Below are 23,651 nucleotides of genomic sequence, written 5' to 3' on the forward strand. Positions count from 1 at the left end.
CTGAGGAGACATATCCAAAAAATATTGCTAAGACTGATGTCAAAGACCATACTGCCTATTTTTTCTTCCAGAAGTTTTATGGTTTCAGGTCTTCCATTTAAGTCTTTAATCCATTTTGAATTTATTTTTGTATATGGTGTAGTCCAGTTTGATTCTTTTGCATGTAGCTGTCCAGTTTTCCAAACACCATTTATTGAAGAGGATGTCTTTTCCCCATTGTATATTCTTGCCTCCTTTGTCATAGATTAATTGCCCATGTAATTATGGGTTCATTTCTGGGCTTGCTATTCTGTTCCATTGATCTATGTGCCAGTACCATACTGCTTTGATTACTGTAGCTTTGCAGTATAGTTTGAAATCAGGGAGCATGATACCTCCAGCTTTGTTCTTCTTTCTCAAGATAGTTTTGGCTATTTGGGGTATTTTGTGTTTCCATACAAATTTTAGAATTATTTGTTCTACTTCTATGAAGAATGCCATGGGTATTTTGACAGGGATTGCATTGAATTTCTAGATTGCCTTGGGTAGTATGGTCATTTTAACAGTATTAATTCTTCCAATCCATGAACTCGGTATTTCCATCTGTTTGTGTTGTCTTCAATTTCTTTCATCAGTGTCTTATAGTTTTCAGAGTACAGGTCCTTTACCTCCTTAGATTTATTCCTACTATTTTATTCATTTTGATGCAATTGTAAATGGGATTATTTTCTTCATTTCCTTTTCTGATTGTTAGTTGTTAGTGTATAGAAATTAACATATTTCTGTATATTATTTTGTATCCTGCAACTTTACCAAATTCATTGATAACTTCTAGTGCAATCTTCTATTGCTTAACAATTTGTTTACTATTTTCAGTGATTATAAGCCACACTGCAGTGAACATGTGTCCATTCCTTAATTTTCGCACATATGTTGATTACTCCTTAGGATAAATTACTAGAAGAGGAATGCTGGGTTCAAAGGATTTTTTGCTTTAAGGCTTTTGATACATATCTTTGCAGCCTTATGTAAATGATCAGTTGTTATGAGTTCTTTCATCAAGAAATTTTGTAAAGGAATAATATGGACCAGAAATGATATTCTGTTTTATTTATTTTATAACTGAATATTGGATTCTGTGACCCTCCCTTAAAAATGTATTCATATATTTTAGTCAAGACTGTTGACAGCTTTTCCACAACTGCCAGTTGACATTAGTCACCATTAGCCACTTTTTCCATGCATTCAATTTTTTCTATTTCTGAAATACTTTTTCTTTTTTTGATATTTTATTTTAAGGTATTATTTTATTTTATTTTTTAACACAATTTTTAAAGGTTACATTCCATTTACAGTTATTACAAAATGTTAGCTATCTTCCCCGTGTTGTACAATACATCCTTGTGGCCTATCTTACAGCCAGTAGTTTCTACCTCCCACTCCCCCACCCCAATATTGCCCCTTCCCCCTCTCCCCACTGGTAACCACTAGTTTATTCTCCTTATCTGTGAGTCTGCTTCTTTTTTTTTTAATATTCACTAGTTTGTTGTATTTTTTAGATTCCACATATAAGTGACATCATACAGTATTTGTCTTTCTCTGTCTGACTTATTTCACTTAGCATAATGCCCTCCAAGTCCATCCATGTTGCTGCAGATGGCAAAATTTCATTCTCTTTTATGGCTGAGTAGTATTCCAATGTGTGTATGTGTGTGTGTGTGTGTGTGTGTGTGTGTGTGTGTGTAGATATATATATACCACATTGTCTTTCTCCTCTCATCTATTGATGTGAAATACTTTCTTTTAGAAATGCAAATCAGAACTACAATGAGGTACCACCTCACACCGGTCAGAATGGCTATCATCAAAAAGTCTACCAATAACAAATGCTGGGGAGGGTGTGGAGAAAAGGGAACCCTCCTGCACTGTTGGTGGGAATGTAAGTTGGTGCAACCACTGTGGAAAACAGTATGGAGGTTCCTCAAAAAACTAAAAATAGAATTACCATATGACCCAGCAATCCTACTCCTGGGCTTATATGCAGACAAAACTATAATTCAAAAAGATACATGCACCCCTATGTTCATAATGGTACTATTCACAGTAGCCAAGACATGGAAACAACCTAAGTGTCCACTGACAGAAGAATGGATAAAGAAGATGTGGTACATATATAATGGAATACTACTCAGCCTAAAACAGAATGAAATAATGCCATTTGCAGCAACATGGATGCAACTAGAAATTATCATACTAAGTGAAGTAAGTCAAAAAGAGAAAGACAAATACCATATGATATCATCTTTATGTGGAACCTAAACCATGGCACAAATGAACCTATTTGCGAGACAAAAACAGACTCACAGACATAGAGAACAGACTTGTGGTTGCCAAGGGGGAGGGGGTGTGGGGGAGGGATGGACTAGGAGTTAGGGGTTAGTAGATGCAAACTATGACATATAGAATGGATAAACAATACTGTCCTACTATATAGCGCAGGGAATTATATTCAATATCCTGGGATAAACCATAATGGAAAAGAATATGAAAAAAGAGTGTGTATATATATATATATATATATATATGTATAACTGAATCACTTTGCTGTACGGCAGAAATCAACACAACATTGTAAATCAGCTATACTTCAATTTTTAAAAAAATGACTCTGAAATACTTTCTCTTAAACCAATACCAGACTCCCCATCTATACCCCTTCTCCATAAGTATATTGGGATTTACCTGTAAATCTGTCCATTCCAGGTATACTTTCCAGGATTTGTCAACCACAGCATTCTTTCTCAATCCCCAGGTTTTGTCTGTCTGTTTTCTCTCCATACCCTGCACATTCTACCCTTTTTTTCCCTCTATGATCTTAAGGTTTCAGGGAAATTAAAGAGTTGTTCCTTGTCACACAGCGGTTGGGGACTCCTATGTTAAACAGTTTTATTATTTTAAAAATTGGGAATAAAGACAAATCCAAAGAGGAAAATAAAAATCACTTGTCATCCCATAACCACCCACCCTTAATTTATTATTTTTTAGAAGTTCCTTCTTCTCTGCTTAGACACAAAACCTACTAATATCTGCTTATGTGATAAACTCATTTGGTTTTGGGGGTCTTAACTTGTCCAGTCTAATAATTATTTTGGTGGCAATTTGGAGGTCTCGGGATCCAAATGCAGCATTGAGGTTCAGACTCATAAAGAAGACTAACAGACACATCCTATGTCTGTTAAAAGGAGCCTTTAAAATTCTTTATTGTTCTGTAACCTTGTATTTGATTTGTGTTCCGATTGATTATGTGACCTTCAGAAAGGCTTAGTTCAGGAACAAATAAGAAACATCCTTAGTCAGTTTAAGCTTACAAGGGTACGGCAGCTGCCCAGCTCTTCAGCAAATGACAGGATATCCTACCGTGAGCAGGTGTTGCTGTGGGCTGTAGAAGAGATTCACTAGCCTGAAACTAGTGTAGTTTTTTTCTTGTCAGCTCTGGGATCATGGAGCTAATCTTTAATCCTGGATTACAGTCAACCGAAGGATAGTACATATAACAGATGTGTCCCTGCATTTGGTATTATGAGGAAATTTCACTTGATTAAAATTTTTTTAATGATATCTTCATCTCCCATTTAGTATGTTGGTAGTGAAGCGTAAGTAAGGTAATATGTGAAATCTTTTACTGCCAAATAGTTCCCAGTCTCAAAGCAAGTATTGTCATAGACTTGTCTGAATAAACAAAGGAGAACTTATGTGTTAAAGTGAGTGGGCATGTGGCTTTTTCTCAGTCCTAGGGATCATGGTGGATATTGGAATTAAGATAGTAGTCATAGTGATGAATCAGAGAGAAGATAAAAGCTGGGGAAGAGTACCAATGGGACAGCTGTAAAAGCAGCAGAAAGTCTGGGACTAACCCTGGAGGGAGCACAGCCAGTTTCCATCATTATAAGGTTTGTTATCTTGTTCCTCAGTGATCTAGGCCCCCAATTTGTATATCCTTGTTGCTAACGTTCTTTTTGCTGCCGTTTTCTTGTTCCTTGACTCCCTACTAGATATCGATCAGGACATTGGAACCGGACAGAGAGGACTAAATCACATGAATCAACTTTACTTCTGGTAGTCAGTTCTAGTAAAAAAAATTGATGGAAAGGCGGTTGAAGTATTACTTTACGCTCTGTGTTCCTGAATTACCAATGCCAGCCCCTTTATTTTTCCATGGACAATTAAGATTTGGTTGAACATAGATGAATTAACACAGGCGTGAGCTACTGATGGTCAAGGAAATTTTTGTTATTTATTATAATATCAACCTTTGGTATTTGAGTGCCAAATATATTTATCATTTGTATTTTATTTTATTTCTTTTTTAATTGAAGTATAGTTGATTTACGATATTATATTAATTTCAGGTGTACAACATAGTGATTCAATATTTTTATAGATTATACTCCATTTAAAGTTATTATAGGGACTTCCCTGGCTGTCCAGTGGTTAAGACTTCACCTTCCGGGCTTCCCTGGTGGCGCAGTGGTTGAGAATCTGCCTGCTAATTCAGGGGACACGGGTTCGAGCCCTCGTCTGGGAAGATCCCACATGCCGCGGAGCAACTAGGCCCGTGAGCCACAGCTACTGAGCCTGCGCGTCTGGAGCCTGTGCTCCGCAACAAGAGAGGCCACGATAGTGAGAGGCCCGCGCACCGCGATGAAGAGTGGCCCCCGCTTGCCGCAACTAGAGAAAGCCCTTGCACAGAAACGAAGACCCAACACAGCCAAAACCAAATTAATTAATTAATTAAAAAAAAAAAAAAAAAGACTTCGCCTTCCAATGCAGGGGGTGCGGGTTCAATCCCTGGTCGGAGAACTAAGATCCCACGTGCCTCACGGCCAAAAAACCACAACATAAAACAGAAGCAATATTGTAACAAATTCCATAAAGACTTTAAAAATGGTCCCCATCAAAAAAAAATCTTTAAAAAAAGAAGAATAAAAAAATGTTGTTATATAATATTGGCTACATTCCTTGTGCCGTACAATATATCCTTGTAGCTTATTTATTTTATACATAGTAGTTTGTGCCTCTTAATCCCCTACCCCTATCTTGTCCCTCCCTCCTATCATTTGTATTTTAATACTACATTTATTTCTCATTTTATAAAAATACTAAGTAATAAGAGTTATTTATAAAATTTATAGTAAATTACAATATAAACATTATAAAATGATGTAAAAAGAAAGGATTATTTAACAGATTGTTTTTTGAATCACTAAATAACACTACGAAAAAAATTAATTTGCATCAGTTCTCATACCATACAACAAAATAAACTTCAGATGTAAAGGTTAAACTTTTAAAAAATCAACTATAGATCACTCTTAGAAGATAGATTAGGCAGTAGAAGAAATTGCAAAGGAAATGAGAAGCAACTATAAAAATATTTTGTTCAAAACATAATAAAATTAAAAGAAAAATGCTTTTGTAAAAAGCCTCTTCGTATGTATCAAAGAAATAGAAAGCTCCTTTGAGCTTATGAGAACTGCAAGACCCTAATAAATAAATGGACAAGGGATAAATTTGATAATTCATACAAAGAAGATGTGTTAAACAAATGTGGAGAAAATATCCTATATCACTGGCAATTAAAGTAGTGCAAACTTATAAAACACTATTTTATACCTAATTAAATTAGCACCAAAAAATAAGCGGCAACATTCATTGCTGGCAAAGTTGTAGTAAAAGAGACTTGCTCATACTTTGCTATTGTCAGCAAAAACTAGAAAAATCCTTTTGGATAGCAACTTGGAATGTATACCAAGAACCAGGAAACTATACTCTTTAATCTCAGGATTGAACGTGAAGAAGTAATATAAAGAAAGAAAAAAGTATCAAATTTAACTTAGCAAACAAAACAATGGAAACACAAGTACAAAAAAAGGTAAGAGGGTACAGTAAGTAACTATTAAGCTTATAATAAAGACTGTAAATACATGGGGAATACATAACATATGAAAAAAGTAGAAAAAATTATACATACATACAACTCTGACATAGCTGTATACATATAAACAAAGACTAAAAGAGAAGATGAAAACTGAATATGTGCTGGGATTTCAGATAAAATATGTGCTTTTCTGCTTTTTCTAGTATTTTCTAATGTTTTCTAGTACTTAACAGTAAATAAAGATTGCGTAAATAGGAAAAAAAGACAGCTAAAGAATAATTTTAGTAATTATGTATTAAAAATTAGGGTAACTTGGGCTTTTATAGAGTTATTTGGAGAAATATTGCCCAGTTATGTTCTTGCTCAGAATCCAGTGCTAGTACTTTATTCAGCCCCCAGAATGGTCAAAATGACACTGTGTTTAGTTCTTCACTGGACGCCTAATGAGTAAAACTAAGTATGCCATCAATACCTGTGTCCTATGTGTGCCACATGAATAAGCCTATAGGGATGAAAGTCATTAGACGCTGTAAAGATACTAAAAGCAGTCGTCTGTAACTTACTGTTTCCACCCAAATTTGTTTCTTTGGTGATTTCATATTTGTGAGCTATTTGTATTGTAGAGAGATTTGTTTTTGTATAGCATCTATTCAATTTCAGTAGAGCAGAAACCTTTAATACTGCTCATACCAGAAAAATGGGACAAGTGCCCATGCTATTAATCACTATAATTTTTTCTGCTCTATGCATTTATATTTTGAAGGTCATGTTTTAACCTTTGTAATGAGAAACCACATTTTATTAAGCATCTACGGAATTTCTTTTCTGTTAAAGAAAATTAGAAAAGAGGGAAATGTAGTTCCCTTCTACTCTTTCTGCTCTTGCTTCATTGACATAGTAGTGAGTTGATTTGCTTTCAAGACCAGAATATCTTCAAAGCTGATTCAACACTACTTTGTTCAGTGTTCTGCAAACAGTGGCCTTTAAGTGATTGGTGATCTGACAAGAATCTCTCATAACCTTTAGCATTGTCATCATCTTCTCCTCACTCCGTGGGGCTCTTAGCTCTTTGATGTTCATTTCTGACCAGTGCAGTGACAATGCACTGGCAAACAGGATAATCAATGGATTATAGTCTTCTTTTTAAGTTGCATGAGATTAAAGCACATATTGATTGAATTTTTGATCTATTTTAAATAGCATTTTATTCATTTTAAATGTAATATAGGCTGAAACTAACACAATATTGTAAATCAACTATACTTCAATTAAAAATAAAAATAAAAGTAATATAGGCTTATGGTTTAAAATTTTTAATACAGAAAAGGATAAATGACATAACATGAATAATCAATAATGCCACCACTTAGAAATGACCCCTGTTACATTTTTGGTGCAAAAAGAAATTAAACTTTAAGAAAAACAGAAACTTGAAAATACTGCATCTATATGAATAAATATATCATGACTAATGGCCCTCTCTCTCAAATACTTCATGAGAGGTAATGTGGTATAGTAGAGAAAACACAGTCCCTGGACTCAAGCCAGTTCTGGAGTCCTGGGCCCTGTTTTGCCACTTACCAATTATGTGACCTTGATTAAGTTACTTAAGGCATGGTTACCCTATGGCTTAGTTTTCTCATTTTTAAATAACCATAATAAGGCCAGACTTATAGGATTGTTGTAAGAATTAAACACATGACAGATCTAAAGCACTATGCTAGTGTCTGGTGTATAGTAAGTACTAAATAAAAGGTAAATACTAATTTAATTATTATACATCATTAGATCTTTAAGAGAGTATCACTGAAAATTCATTCAGCAAAGATTAATTGAGAGCCTGCACTAGAAATTCAAAGAGGAATAAAGCAACACTTATAATGGGTGATGGGGTAGGGATGGTGATGTAGAGACAGATAGGTGAATTGACTGAACATGCAAGCTTCAAGTGAGGAGGTGGGGCTGTGGGAGTGTCAGGATGTGTTTTGTTCAGAGGTGATTATATTGGAGGAGATCTCTGATCTGCTGAATTTCACTGGTTAAAAACTGATACAGACTAATACATGTGAATATCTTATCTATGGTATCAAGACCCATAGAAAGGTTATATCTTTTGGAGAGTTACCGGGTGAGAGACAAAGGATAGAGGTCATTTTGGGTGATGGTGAAGTTGGTCCTTTCAGACTGGCCTTGTAGAATGGCCCCTGAGCATTCTACAAGGGGCCATTGAGATCTCTTTAAGCTTGTTTCTCACTTGTGTGCCTAGATACTTGGGAAGTGCCATTTGAGGAGATCTCAGAGCTGCAGTGGCTGGGTAGTGGAGCCCAGGGAGCTGTCTTCTTGGGCAAGTTCCGAGCGGAGGAGGTGGCCATCAAGAAAGTGAGAGAACAGAATGAGACGGATATCAAGCATTTGAGGAAGTTGAAGCACCCTAACATCATCGCTTTCAAGTAGGTCAAGGCTTTTTTTTTTTAAAGAAATAGAGAGATTTTCTTTCCCCCAGTATATACATTTAAGTTCCTGCTTTGAAAGACATGTTAAGAACACTCTACAGACTTAGCACTGTGCTAGATGCTTTGGGAGGGTACCAAAGAACTATTATATTAGAATCATGTCTTTAAGGATTTTATAGTCTAATAGTTCTTTTTGCCAGAGCACACACTTCTTGGAAGGGATGTATGTGGGACAGAGAGGGAGAAAGTGGATTCCTGCCAAGCAGTCAGATCTGCTGAATCAATGTCATTATCAGTAGGATAACAGAGGCTACTTCAAGATAACCTGAACATCCTAAAATTCAGTTAAGAAAACAAAGCTAACATCTGAAGTGATCAGAGAACAATTAGTTCCTTGTAAATAGAGATGTATTTTCTTACTAGTTTCTATTAGTGTCCGTTCTTAAATATTAACTTGTAATAACAGGTACCTTCAGAGTATTTCTCCCTGCCTCAGGTTTTGCCAGATCCGTTTTCAAGGAATGCCAAACACTCAGCTTTCTAAGTCTAATAATAGTAGAATTAGTGATGATAGTAAGTTAAATGCTATATTTATTTCACAAAGTGGTTGTTTTCAAGAGTATGTGAACGTATCTTTCTAGTTTAGTCCCTTATTTTCATAATATTGACAGGGATCCCTAGCAAAATGGAAAGATTCAGAGGTAAATTTGTAGAAGGCACCGAACTTGGCAGTTCTGAGCTCTGAATATGTATAATCTCTTCTGCCTGTACTTTTCCCTCGAGTTCCTTCTCTTACCAGCCTTGAAATTTTGCCCTAGGCTTGAACAAATGAATAATGAGTGGCTTAAGAGGAAGAAAGGTGAAGAACAGGAAAGAAAGCCTTTAGGAAGGAAGAAAGATTAGAAATTAGAGCTTCTTGGTATATTTTTATATAATACATATTGAATTTATATATATTTCAATTCTGGAAAATAGTATGACCAATAAGCCTATAGCTAAAAGTAGAATAACTTACAAATTCCCCTTTCCTAACCTAGGAGGGACTTCCTCCAGCCCCCAAGAGGAATCCTTTCCTCACTAAAACTCTGATTATAAAGCTAAACATGTCATGCAATGATTTCTAATTGGAAATATATCCCCAAAGTAAGGAACAGAAATCATGGGTACAAGTTTTGTAGAATGGGTTTAAATGTGTATTGAGGTTGAGTTTTGATTCCCAAACAAAACCCCTTACGGAAAGGGAAAGAAGTATGAAAAGAAGAGAAGCATTCAACTGGGATACTAAGTGAAGTCCTTGGATTCATTTCCTTGTGGAAGGAACATCCCTGCAGAGGACATGGGAGAGAACTTCAGTTGCTGTAGTGATTCTATTATTGGTTGCCCTAGGAGGGCCAGAAGGATGTGAAACTAAAACAAAATGCTATCGAGACCAATTATAATCCTTCCCAAGATGATAAGTTTCTCAAGACAATAGGAGGATTATTTTTAAGCAGACAAGTCTGTCAGAGGCTCACTTCTTTCATTCATTTTACTTCACTGAGAGGATCATCATTACAGTATGGTTACCCTCGTAAATGGAAGGAAGAGCCTTTTATTTAACTAAACTTTAAGCTTAAATCACTGGTATGCTAGGTTTGAGACGCTGAATCTTCTATAGATGAGCATGGCTTTTTGGCCTCCCGAAGTGAACTAGGCTATGAGTCTCAGGTGAGAGGGCTTTCTAGCAGGACGTCGTGGGTTACTGAAGGTAGAAATGTGTCCTCAGAGGATGAGTGCGAGAAGCTTGATTTTTCCTTCCTTTCTTTTGTTTCTTCCTTTTTCCTCTGAGTCTTTTCCCCGCTTTACCCTCTGACCCTCCTACCTGCATATACAGTTTTCAGCATTATGGATAAGTATTGCTCTGTTGGTGTCCAACTCTTTAGGCTGAAGATGCTTGAATTGTCTTTACCTCTACATGGAAAACAATAGTGAGACTGTGTCCCTGGCCCATTACACCATGCTCTTGAGGCATTGTGCAGTGTTATGTTTGCAGCCATCTGTGCCATGTGTTGCTTGGCCAATGAATCATTCAGAACCGTCTGGAAGATATGAGGGCATGATTAGATTTTAGTACATCTCTCTGGATACTGATTTCTGTGCTTTCAGCTTCTTTTGAAGTTAGTAAGAACCATGTACAGAAGGGAAGTGCAAGAAAGGAATACTATATTCTCTTTTTCTTCCAATTTTTAAGCAATCTTTTAAGAAAACCCAACCTGCCTGTTCCTAATGGAATTGAGTGCCAAAGGGAAGAAAAGGTAGCAATTAGAAGTGATTATAGAGCTGTTATTTATAGCTACTAAGATGTCTTGTCATAGTACAGGGCTGATGGAATGATTGCTTCTCATTTGTCAGTCAAGAAAGATGAAAAGTGTATAACATATCGCCGTTAGGCCCTTTATGTCAATGTTTGTCTGACAAGTTAAAACATACTTGAGTAAGATGCTGAGTAGTTTCAAACAAATATTTGTTTTGATATTCTTAAGCACATTACATTATTTCTGCCCTTATTCATTATTTCTCTGTAGTAAAAATTAAATTGTCTGTTGCTGTATACTTGCGCTCCACTGAGGTTTCCTGAAAGTCAAGTAACAGAAACTTAAAAAAATTTTTTTCTTTAAAAATCAAGATGAGAATTCTGGGGAGCTTAGAAAATGATAGGAGAGTAATAGAAATAGCTTTGTGGCATTTGACAGGCACATCAAGGCAGGGAAAATAAAAACTAATTATACTTATTCATAATCTGCCATTGTTATAAGACTTTCACATGATCACAAGTCACAACCTCTAAATTCTTTCAGCACTTACGGCAGCCTAAGAGATAGGACATGAATTGGTAGCTGGCTGAGGACTTTAGCTGGGAGTCTTGTAGGTAGAATAATGATATTCTTTTGGAGGAAAGCATACGTATCATTAAGAAATAAGACACAGAGAATTGCTCATGGTAATTTTTCTTCTCTTTTCTGATTCTCAGAACAAAACTGTGAAGTAGAGCTAATATGATTTTCCCACTTTTATAGGATAACAGTATTAATATAGGAATCCCCAATATGCTTGTTTATACAAACTTTTAAAAGCTGGAAGGGAGGCAGTGTAGCGTAGTAAGTGGAAAGAGCATGGGCTTTGAAGTAGACAGACTGGATTCGAATCCCAGCTCTGTCATGTATTAGTTGTATGATCTAGGACAAGTCAGTTTTCCTCGCTGAGCTTTACCTGTAGAAATGGAAAAGATAATATCTATCGTACAATGGTTTGGGGCAGATTAAATAAGACAATTAACTAACATGTAAACATGCCTGACAAATAGAGGATGTTCTTTCATGTTAGTACCCTTCCTCCTACCCCTTGCCTCTGTACTTGTTTGTGCAAAGGCTTTATCAACAAAGAACGTTCAGGTGAAGTTAAAAAATACTTGTCAAGGACTTGCTGTGAACTTCTAAGCTATGTGGTAGAAAGAAAAGAACTTGAAGACCATTTCCTTTAAGGAACCGATAATCTGTACAGGCAGAGAAAAATTGCATATAAAAAACAAATATGTAGCATAGGAAATTAGAGAAGAGAAAGATTTTTTTTTAGACTGGAATAATCAGGAAAGGCTTCATAGAAGATGTAGGAATTGATGAAAATAGAGGCTGCATAGGTGTATAATACATTGTGTAACATTATTTTTGTTCTAAACAGAAATGTTTTTCAGCTACTCTATAACATAGAAAATTGATTCTTTTGGTCCTCAGTCTAGTTATCTTACATTTGAGTAATTTGAAATTCAACAAATAGTAAAAATAGCAATATTTTATTTGAATTCTCTCTGTACACTATATATAAAACTTTCCATTTAATTTTTAAAGGAAGATATTTAAATTATTCTTAACAGTCTAAAATATCCAGCCTACACAAGTCTCAGGGAAAGGTGCTCTTTGTCCTAGAATGGAATGGTCCCACAGAAAAAGCACCGATATAGCATAGCATATAGATATCTAAAGTGAACAAAACAAACTAAAATTGTCTAGGTGCATAACAAAGAAACATGTAGACTAGAGGGACTTAAATGGTAATTTAAGAATCAGGAAAGATTATATGCATTTTTTAAATAATTTGGACAGAGAACTGGTCTTAATTATTAAATTTATTAAATATTCTTAAAATATAAATATGTATACATATATGTTTATATGTATGTGTGTACTCATGTACATGTCTGTGTTTTCTTGAAAGGGGTGTTTGTACTCAGGCCCCATGTTACTGTATCATCATGGAATACTGTGCCCATGGACAACTTTATGAGGTTTTGCGAGCTGGCAGGAAGATCACACCTCGATTGCTAGTAGATTGGTCCACAGGAATTGCAAGTGGAATGAATTATTTACACCTCCATAAAATTATTCATCGTGATCTCAAATCACCTAAGTGAGTTCTGGAGCTAATTTTTCAGCCATTTTGTTTTATTGTTTTGAAATATGGAATTTTATCAACCATAGTTGAAGCTTTTGGACATCATATTTTCAGTTCAGTTTAAATTAGCACAGTGGATAACTCTATTTGCACGTTTGGGGGATTACTGTTAACCTACTTACCTATATGGCAGATGTGTCCAGGCACCTGACAGTAGTTTTCCCTTTTTGTTGCCTTTTAATTGTACAACTATGAAACAAAATATATTATTAACTAAAGTATTCACTTTCCATCATCTCAGATAATTAATGCCAGACTTTCCCACTGGAAGGCTTGACTTGTTGTTTTCCTAGTGTGTTCCCCCCAGAAAACCAATTTTTTAAAAACTGAGTTTCAGAAATATATACAACAGGATAAAAATGGATAAGAAACAGAGGCAAAGAGAAAATAAAAACATTAACTAAAGCTTGTTCACAAAATGTATGCCATAAGATTCTGTACAGTTGTTAGAGGTGGCTTATGAATTTGGCTTTGAGCTTCCTAGGGTCTAAGCAAAGAAGGAAACAAGTAGTAATGAGGTTCACAGTGTCCATTAAATAATATAAATTGGTTATTTAAGAGAAGCAGAGCTGTTTCTAGTAACCTGTTTTCAAAGTGATTCTTCGGCTACCAATAACCACTTCAAGAGGAATGTTTATTCCCCAAAATGCATGAAGGAAGGAAAGGAATTGATTAAATGGTATATTTCAGTGTAGCTCCTATTTTTAAACATTATTTTCATTATTTCCCACCACATTTTTGTTTAGAGAAGCAGAGAAGAATTAATCTTTTTCCAAAAACATATTTGCATAGTGCTTTCATGGTTTATAACATTTTAAAATATCCATGATCACATCTGCTTTGATCTTAGCAAAAATGTATGGAATAGATGTAACAAATATCATGTTATCATTTTATGTAAGAAAATCTAGAACTCAGAGCCCAAAGTCATGGAGCTAGGACTTGAACCCAGAACTTAGACCACAGACCACTGCATTCTCCCTCATCATGTGAAGATGAGGGATTCACAATTAATCCTGCCTCTTCTCCATGGAAGATACAAATCTGTCCTTGATTATCAACTTCAAAGCAGCTCCTATTTATCACCATAGTTCTCAACAATGTTTATTATAGTCGTTAGCTCACTGAACAACCTTCTCCTTGCTTTACTTGCAAATAAACTTTATTATAGTGTTCATTCCTTCTGTTCACATTTTTCACACAATCTGTTGCTTTTGTCATCCACTGCATACACATGAGGTACACAAAATACTTGCCGAAGACCTCTTTGAATGGCCTCCTTCTTAACCACCTTGTTCTCCTTAAGAATTAATTTTAGGAAATTCCCTGGCAGTCCAGTGGCTGCCCAGGTTCAATCCCTGGTCAGGGAGCTAAGATCCTGCAAGCCAGGCAGAGTGGCCAAAAAAAAAAAAAGAATTAATTTTAGAGGAAGAATTCAGGAAATTTTAGGATATGTAAATCACATGCTACTCTCTTTACCTCTTGTCATTTAAAAATTAGAGCAGGCACTTCCTTGGTGGTCCAGTGGTAAAGAATCCGCCTTACAATGCAAGGGACGCAGGTTCGATCCCTGGTCAGGGAACTAAGATCCCACACGCCACAGGGCAACTAAGCCCGCGTGCCACAACTACTGAGCTCGTGCACCTCAACTAGAGAGCCTGCGTGCCGCAAACTAGAGCCCACATGCCCTGGAGCCTGTGCACCACAGCTAGAGAGAGAAAATCCAGACTCCACAACTAGAGAGAAGCCCACGCGCCGCAGCGAAAGATCCCACATGCCTCAATGAAGATCCAAGTGCTGCAACTAAGACCTGATGCAGCCTAAAATAAATTAATAAAATAAATAATAAAATAAATCTTTTTAAAAAATAAAATAAAAAAATTAAAATTAGAGCAATAAGTTTGTTACCCAGTAAGTCTTTCCCTCTGCTATCAATACCATCCCGAACCTCCAGCAGCCTTGGCCTCTTTGGGTTCCAAGCTGACATTGAGAAGACAAAGGTCAATCTGCTGTAAAGAGAGATTTCATTACCTACGTTAAATCTTTAGGCTGTGTGACCCCAACTTTGTCTCAGAAGACTTCACAAAAGTCCCAACGTTGTATCTTCTCTAGTCTCCTCCCATGTCTATTCCCTCTTGTCATACTAACAGGTCCCATAATGAGCAGAACAAAAGAGGCAGAAGAGGAAGCTTCTAGTGTTTTTCTTACTAGGTGCTTATCACCTTTTTTTATTTTCAGCATATATGATACCATCAATTCTCCAGTTATCTCAGATATCCCATGATATTTTAATCCTTATGCATTTTCACCAAGACTAACATGATTAAATCAAAATTCCTAAATTATGTAAATTTTATATGTCACATACAAAACCAGGGTTAAGATATGGATGAAGGTATTCTAAAGCAATCATAAGCAATGAACTGTTTGGTAGAGAGCCATCTGACATTGGCGGGGAGGGGGGCAAATGTCAAGTTCCTGGTTCACATAGAGGAGGAAGGAGATAGATTGAGAAGTTTTCTGTTTTCTAGCCGCCTCGATTCTGATACTATTTGAGTATGAAGACTTCTCGTTAAAATTAAGTCTCTATATCATTAAGCCTCTGAAGCCCTAACTCATTAACATTCTGAAGTTCTAAACAGGTTATTTCAAGTGAATTCAGTCTAGTGTGTGTGGATGCTAATTCTCTGGATTTGACTGGTACTAGATTTTATTCACTTTAAGGCTAGCAAAAGCAGTTTGCCCCAAGTCACAACCCAGATCACTACTGTAACAAGTATAACATGACTGTGTGGAATCTACCTAAGCTTATATTTATTCCTGCTTTTCCTTATCAACATTAATGGAATCCCAGCATACTTATTAGCCTTTTATAATAATGAATCCCTTGTGTCATGGTCCCATGCATGATTTTAGTTGGCCATCATTTAAACAGTGTTTTAAAAGAAGTGTTTTTCCTGTTGAGTTGTCTGAGACCAGCAAGGATGAAAGCCAATGTTTACTGAGATGGGTGCTTTACATATATTACCTCATTTAGTTCAAATGAAAACTCTATGAGACCATTATTACAGACCCATAATCCCTTATCCAAAGCTCTTGGAGTCAGATGATTTCAGAAATGTAACATAGGGCATTACCTTACACCCCCAGCGAAGTCCGGGGCCACATCCTATGATCAGCCACATTCATAAATCTGCAGCAAAACCTTTGACAGTCGCATAAAGTGGGATAAATTGAGTTTGCTTTATATATATGAAAAAATATTTATAAAGAATTTTTGGAGATTTTTGAATTGTGGATAAGATACTGTGACCTGAATTGTCTCCATCTTACAGATGAGAAAACTGGCTTAGAAGAATTAAGTAATTGGCAAAGGTCACACAGTTAGCAGTGGTGGAGGCAGGATAAAACCAGATGTAGAAAGCCCACTATGCTATGCTACCTCACAAGTATGAATGATGCTGTTTGTGGTGTGTAGCTAATGCCCCAGTAGTACTGGAACTCGAGAGCTGAATTCTGCAAGGTAGGAGGCAGCAAACAAAATCTTCAGTTGCCAGTTAGTCGTGATTTTCATTAATACTAACGATCTGGATGTGTTCTTTATTTCTTTTTAAAGTGTTTTAGTGACTCACACAGATGCAGTAAAAATTTCAGATTTTGGTACATCTAAGGAACTTAGTGATAAAAGTACCAAGATGTCCTTCGCTGGCACAGTAGCATGGATGGCGCCAGAGGTGATACGGAATGAACCTGTCTCTGAAAAAGTCGATATATGGTGAGTGGTGCCATCTGTGCCAACCAGAAAGCCTGTTCCCACTTTCACCCTGTTAGCGCTTTCCTCTTTCAACATGTCTACTTTCCCAAAATATTCTTTAGTATTACTCACTTGTGGTTGATTTCAGTCTCATATAATCTGAGGTACTACCCAGCATGATCATCACACCTGGTAAGAAGGATTGGGGGAGAAGGAATTAAGGTGAATATCCATTCAGTAAGTCATCAGTTTGGGGGACTCCCAGAGAATATGCTGAACTTTCTTGAAAACTAAAAGTTCACTTCATATAGCCATTTAGTATAAAAGTCTTTCTGAAATATACTATATAATTTTCACCTTCTTGAATAAAATATGTTAAACAAAGTTTACCTATTCTTGGTGACTCAGACCATCATTGGGTATATCAGTGATGTACTTTGCTGTGATACAGTTATATGATTTAGACCTATTTGAGGTGTATGGGGCTGTTTGCCCTTTTATTAAACAGCCCTGATGGGCTATGCTTTTCTTGGGAGGGGGTTAATCTTTATTAACTTTTCCTCTGAGGTTACAAATCTCTGCTATTAACAGTATATTTCCCTTGGGACTTCCCTGGTGGTCCAGTGGTTAGGACTCCACGCTTCCACTACGGGGGTCACGGGTTCAATCCCTGGTCAGGGAACTAAGATCCTGCATGCTGCGTGGCCTGGCAGAAAAAAAACAAAACAAAAACAAAACAAAAAAACCGGTATATTTCCCTATAGTTGCTTTTCTTCCATTCTTAAAATTGGCTACTAGTAACTTTTAGGCTTAAAACCAAAAAAATAGCATATGTTAAAATTGCATGTAATTTTAGAGTAAATAAGAGTAAAGAGTAAATAAGATAAAGTAGAAATGTGGGATCATTTGTAATTTGGGTAATTATTACCAAAGTGTCCTCATTAGGGATTATACCAATTTATGTTCCCAAAAGAAATGTGTAAGAGTGTTTTTTCAGTCTCAGCAATAAAATGTGTTAAACTTTGGGATGTTTTTGCCAACCATATAGGTAAAAAAACAGTGTCTTAGGTGCAGTTTTAATTTGCATTCCTCTTCTAATATTATAAATAAGGTTGTACATTTTTTCATATATTTATGAACCATTTGTAATTTCTTATTTGTGAACTACTCTAATCCTTTACTAAGCTTTCTGATCTTTTATTCTTATCAACTTACAGGAGTATTTTATATATTAAGGAGATTATCCTTCTGTGTATATGAATTATAGGTACTTTTCACTTTTGTTGTTTTTCTTATGGTGGAGGTTTTTTTCCACATCAAGATTTTCTTTTAAGCAGTTTGATTTATCAGTCTCTCCTGTTATGGCTTCTGGATTTCTTAATTAGAAAAGACTTCAACATTCTAAGATTCTTTTTTTATAATTTCCATGTGTTCTTTGACGATTTTTTATGATTTCTTTTCTCACATTTAAATCTTTGATACATTTAGAATTTACCTTGACGTAAGATGAAGTGTAGATTTAATTTTTTCCCCAATTCTCCCAACAGCATTTATTGAATAATCAATTTTCCCCACTGGTGTGAGATGTCACTTCTCTCATATACTCAGTTCCTATATGTTTTGGGTCTATTTCTGGATTTCTATTCCATTCCTATAGTCTGGCTGACTATTCCTCACCAGTGTTAATTATTGAAGCCTTATAAGTATGTCTTAATATCTGATAGTGTTGGTTACCCTCTCATTAATTTTCTTTTTCAGAGTTTTCCTGGCTGTTTCTATTTTTCCTATAGCAATATTAGAATTTTAAAACTGGGGTATATATTCGATTGAAAATTAATAAATGAATAACTCAAATACAAGTCAGTCTTTCTGAAATGTCTTTTATACTTGTTCCCGGTGCTACTGTAGGTCTTTTGGAGTGGTGCTTTGGGAGCTGCTGACAGGAGAGATCCCGTACAAAGATGTAGACTCTTCAGCCATTATTTGGGGTGTTGGAAGCAATAGCCTACACCTTCCAGTTCCTTCCACTTGCCCTGATGGATTCAAAATCCTTATGAAGCAGACATGGTAAGAAATATGTTTCTCCCAATATCCTCTTTTACCTTCTTCCTCAAAACCATATTTAAAACTCTCTAAACTATATTTAAAACTGCGAGGAAGTCTCTAACGTGTATTTGGAGTGAATAACCTTACTTTGTGTAAAGTCTAGGAGACTTGGAATTTGAGAACTTTGGATTCAAATACTTGCTCTGCCCTTTTTTATCTGTGTAATTTTGGGTATGTCATCCAAGCATCAGTTTTCTCATCTGTAAAATGGGGATAACACCTACTCATAGAGTTGTTGTGTTATGATTAATTAAAAATTATAAATAGGGCTTCCCTGGTGGCGCAGTGGTTGAGAGTCTGCCTGCCAATGCGGGGGACACGGGTTCGAGCCCTGGTCTGGGAAGATCCCACATGCCGCGGAGCAACTAGGCCCGTGAGCCACAATTACTGAGCCTGCGCGTCTGGAGCCTGTGCTCCGCAACAAGAGAGGCCGCGATAGTGAGAGGCCCGCGCACCGTGATGAGGAGTGGCCCCCGCTTGCCGCAACTAGAGAAAGCCCTCGCACAGAAACGAAGACCCAACACAGCCATAAATAAATAAATAAATAAAAATTAAAAAAAAAATTATAAATAAAGAATTTGGTGTGATATCTTAAAACAGTAGGCCTTAGTAAATGATAACTATCATTACTTTACCAGCCCTAAGGGATAATTATTATAAAACAGATCCTAGAGATTTCCAGTTCATCATTAGAGGTATCTCATAATTACATTTTCCTTTTGCTCTTCAGTACTTCAAAACTGCCTGAGACATAGCCACACATAGAGTCAAAAATATTTTTTATTGGGCTTCCCTGGTGGTGCAGTAGTTGAGAATCTGCCTGCCAATGCAGGGGACACGGGTTCGAGCCCTGGTCTGGGAAGATCCCACATGCCGCGGAGCAACTAGGCCCGTGAGCCACAATTACTGAGCATGCGCGTCTGGAGCCTGTGCTCCGCAACAAGAGAGGCCGCGATAGTGAGAGGCCCGCGCACCGCGATGAAGAGTGGCCCCCGCTTGCCGCAGCTAGAGAAAGCCCTCGCACAGAAACGAAGACCCAACACAGCCATAAATAATAAATAAATAAAGAATAACAGTGCTAATAAATTCCTGCAGATACTTTAAAAATATATATATATTTTTTATAAAGTAGAGTAAAATCTTTATCCTCCTGGACACAACTTCTCAAATGCACAGCTTTTTTTTTTTTTTTTTTTTTTTTTTTAGGCAGAGTAAACCTCGCAATCGACCTTCTTTTCGGCAGACACTCATGCATTTAGACATCGCATCTGCGGATGTACTTGCCACCCCACAAGAAACTTACTTCAAGTCTCAGGTAAGTCTGGAAACTGTTCCAGGTGCTGCTAAACAGACAGGAAACTCTCAGTGAGAAGGAGTAAGGGTATTCTGATTCTGATAGCAATTATATAACTCTATTCATTGTGAAACAATAATGATGATACCTCACACATATGACATTTTTGGAGTTTTTTAAGCACTTAACATATATTATTCTCTTATTTGAAGATAGCATGTATTAAAATTCATCTTCCTAGTGGGTTCTGGTGAAGTTGTTGGAGAGAAAAGAGGAAAAGAGGATATGAAAACTGTATGTACATACATTTGAATTAGAATTACTGCTGACCTTCATGAAAATATTGCTTTCCTTAAAGTTAGAAAAGCTAAAGTACAGAGGAGGAAAGTTAAATTCCAGAGAGAGCCCGTTGATTAAGTTAGGCTTTCCACTAACTTTAAGTGTGTCACCTAGTAGCACCAAATAAAATATAATTTAATGTATCTGTTAGCCTTTACTGCATTACTGTCCCAAAACTTATGGCTTAAAACAATAAGCTGTTGTTTAGCTCATGATTCTGTGGGTTTGTAATTTATGCTGGGCGGTTCTTCGTTTGGCTTTGACTTGGGCTCACTCACGTGTCTGCAGTCAGTTGCCAGGTTGACTGGGAGGCTGGCTGGTTCCAAATGGTCTCATTCACAAGTCCGGCGATTAGCTGGCTATTAGCTAGAACGCCTCTGTTCTCCTCCACGTGGCTTCTTATCCTTCAGCAGGCTAACTTGGGCTTGTTCACATGATCTTCTCAGGGTACCAAATGCAGCAAGAGAGCAAGCCCCAGCGCACGCGTGACTTTCCAGCCTGTGTGTGCATTGTGGCTGCTAATGTCTCATTGGCCAATGCAAGTCACGGGCTAACCCAGATTGAGAAATAGATTTCACCTCTTGACAAGAGAATCTGCCATCACATGTTGTAAGGCATGGGTGCATTACTGATAAATTTGTGACCATTAAATAAAAATGCTGTAAATGGCATAAGGATCGGGGTCTAACCACTGTCAACATGGATAGGGAGTTGTGAGGGATCAGTATACGTGAGGTCCTTACTTACCCCTACCAGACCCAGGCAATAGCAAAAGGAGTAAAATGGGATGAAACTATGGCTTTTGAAATAATTGTGATGATCTTAAACTATAGCTTTATGCTTATAGAGTTTTAAATATAGTATTACCTAATTTCTTCTCATACAGAAGAAATTTCTTCTCACTTCCCAAAATGAATTTTTGCAAGATGAATTCCATCTCTGCGTTGACTTCCAGTATGATTTCAAAGATTCATTCTCAGAGAATTTCTTCTCAGAGAAGAAATATTATTACCAATTAGTGTCTCAGTCTACTCCTAATAGCCCCCAACACCAACGGGTGATGAGTTTACCTACCAGGAAAGTATGCAGTGAAAGCAAACTGGACTGGGAGGGGCATCATCCCTGGGAGTTAAACAAGTCCTCCAATATGGTTTATTGCCCGGCCCAGCCAGAGGCTTAGAGTACTTGCTTCTCTGGTGTCTGATAAACAGAGATACTCCTCCCATCAGATATCGGGGAATATCTTAATTAAGGAACAAGGTTTATGTAGTTTCTAAGGAATAATAAATCAGAGACCTTTCCTCTATTGCCTAAAGTTCTAACACTCTATGACCCACAAACTTAGCTCTCCCCACACTGTGCCTTTGAATAGTCTGGCTTGCCCCTATAGTTTTTTAGTGTTTCTGGGGGATTATTATATAAGTGAAGTGTTTGATTTTAGAGAAAATAAGAGGATAACTTCATGACGTTTCCTATGTTCTTTGATATGCATTCAGGTAAATTCCCTTAGAACTATTAAAGCTATTACCTATCCATACAAATACATGTAGGTATTGGTTACTGGATTAGAAATCTTTCAAATATTTTCTTTTGTTAAGAAGAAGACTTAAGTCCTCTTGTGAAATGAAAGAGAATAATAGTGAGTACTCTCTAGGAAATTTTTCAGACTTTAAGATATGGTTACAATCACAGCGTTGCTTCCTTTACAAGAAAACTATACGTACCACAATTTTGAAAAGCAATTTTTGGTGAGAATACTAAGCCACAAGCCACGGAGAGTATAACTGTACATACTTGGAAGACATCAAATTCTAAACAGATTCTACTTGTGTGCTCCCAGAATATCACTTCTGAAGCCAGTGCCACACTTTCTGAATACCCACCATATATATAAAACACTGTGTAGTACAACTAAGTCCCCACAGTTGGTATCCCTACTTGTGTAAATTCACTTTTATTAATCTATGCAGCATTAAGATTAAACTCAGAGAAGGTTCTCTTAGAGCAAGGGTATGAAAAGGAGAGGAAGGGGAGGAGAAGGAATGGAAGGGAAAAACAGTGCATTGGACATCTTTTAATATTCATAAATTCTACCACAGTTTTCTCCCAGCATAAAATTTTACCTCTCCTTAAATAGTTCAAAATACCCTTGCTAGTTCCTAGAATCTTTCGGGCATTTACAAGCTGATTTGTTTCTGGGTCTGAAATTCAGACCATCTCTGGCTGATGATAATAAAGTATTGGGTTGGCAAAAAAGTTCGTTTGGGTGTTTCCCGAATGAAAACCCATCTTACGGAAAAACCCGAACGAAATTTTTGGCCAACCCAATATTTATGAAGTAATGAGGGAGGTACTGGGAAAAGTAACAGATTTTGAGCCTAAACCCCTGTCCTGTGACCTTGGATAAGTCACTAAATTTCCCTAAACCTCAGCTTACTCATCTAAACAATGAGGATAACCATATCTTCCCTTCCTTGTGGAGTTTTGGTGAGGATCAAATAAGATAATAAACATGCAAGTGCATTATAAACTGTAAAGAACTGTTTGATTGTTATTATTATTCACCTCCCACAAAGCTATAAAAATTAAGCCTCCTTGGAGGTGTTACATTCTGGATACTTTTTCTTTCTTTTTTTAAGACCCATTTATCCTTGTTTTTATTATTAGAAATGGGAAAATGGTTATTTACTGGTTGCTAATTATAAAGATGATGGGTTACTATTTGAGGAATGGGTATTTAATGTATGTGAGAAGCACTGGTCTTTGAACCTGGGGACCTGGATTCTGGTCACCATTACACCATTAATGTGGATGAGTAATTGGATGCCACTGGGCCTCTATTTTCCCACATATAAAATAGATGTAACAATGTCTGCCATATATCTCAGACATGTTATAAAAATCTAATAACTAAAGTCCTTGGTGTTTGCTGCTACTATAGAAAGGAAAAAGTTACATAGGAAGCTAGAAACAAAATTACCTAGGACATCTCAAACTCTAATTGGGAATTTAAGATTGAGAGTTTTTTTAAGTCACATTATTCTGTATAATCTACAAACATAAAATACATCCTTTTTACTTGTACAATTTGATGTGTTTTGGCAAATATATACACCACAAACAAGATACAGAACATTTTCATCATTCCAATTTTCTCCATGTCCTTTTGTATCCAGCCCTTCCTCCCAGCCCCAGTCCTTGCTAAAAAGATATCTGTCTTCTATTCCTATGGTTTTGTATTTTCCAGAATGTCATATAAATGGAATAATATGATATGTAGGCTTTTGTGCCTGTCTTCGT

General features: G+C 36.6%; 1 protein-coding gene across 2 annotated transcripts in view; it reads left to right on the forward strand.

The window, feature by feature from the left end:
- MAP3K13 (mitogen-activated protein kinase kinase kinase 13) overlaps positions 1 to 23,651 on the forward strand; it is a 165,376-nt gene that overhangs the window by 122,145 nt on the left and 19,580 nt on the right. For both annotated transcript variants that reach the window (XM_068546392.1, XM_068546393.1), the window contains exons 4-8: positions 8,184 to 8,367; positions 12,622 to 12,813; positions 16,475 to 16,633; positions 18,521 to 18,679; positions 19,925 to 20,033. In XM_068546392.1, coding sequence (XP_068402493.1) covers positions 8,184 to 8,367; positions 12,622 to 12,813; positions 16,475 to 16,633; positions 18,521 to 18,679; positions 19,925 to 20,033 — 803 coding nt within the window. The remainder of the gene's footprint in view (positions 1 to 8,183; positions 8,368 to 12,621; positions 12,814 to 16,474; positions 16,634 to 18,520; positions 18,680 to 19,924; positions 20,034 to 23,651) is intronic.

The sequence above is a fragment of the Eschrichtius robustus genome, chromosome 6 (assembly GCF_028021215.1).
Source record: "Eschrichtius robustus isolate mEscRob2 chromosome 6, mEscRob2.pri, whole genome shotgun sequence".
NCBI lineage: Eukaryota > Metazoa > Chordata > Mammalia > Artiodactyla > Eschrichtiidae > Eschrichtius > Eschrichtius robustus.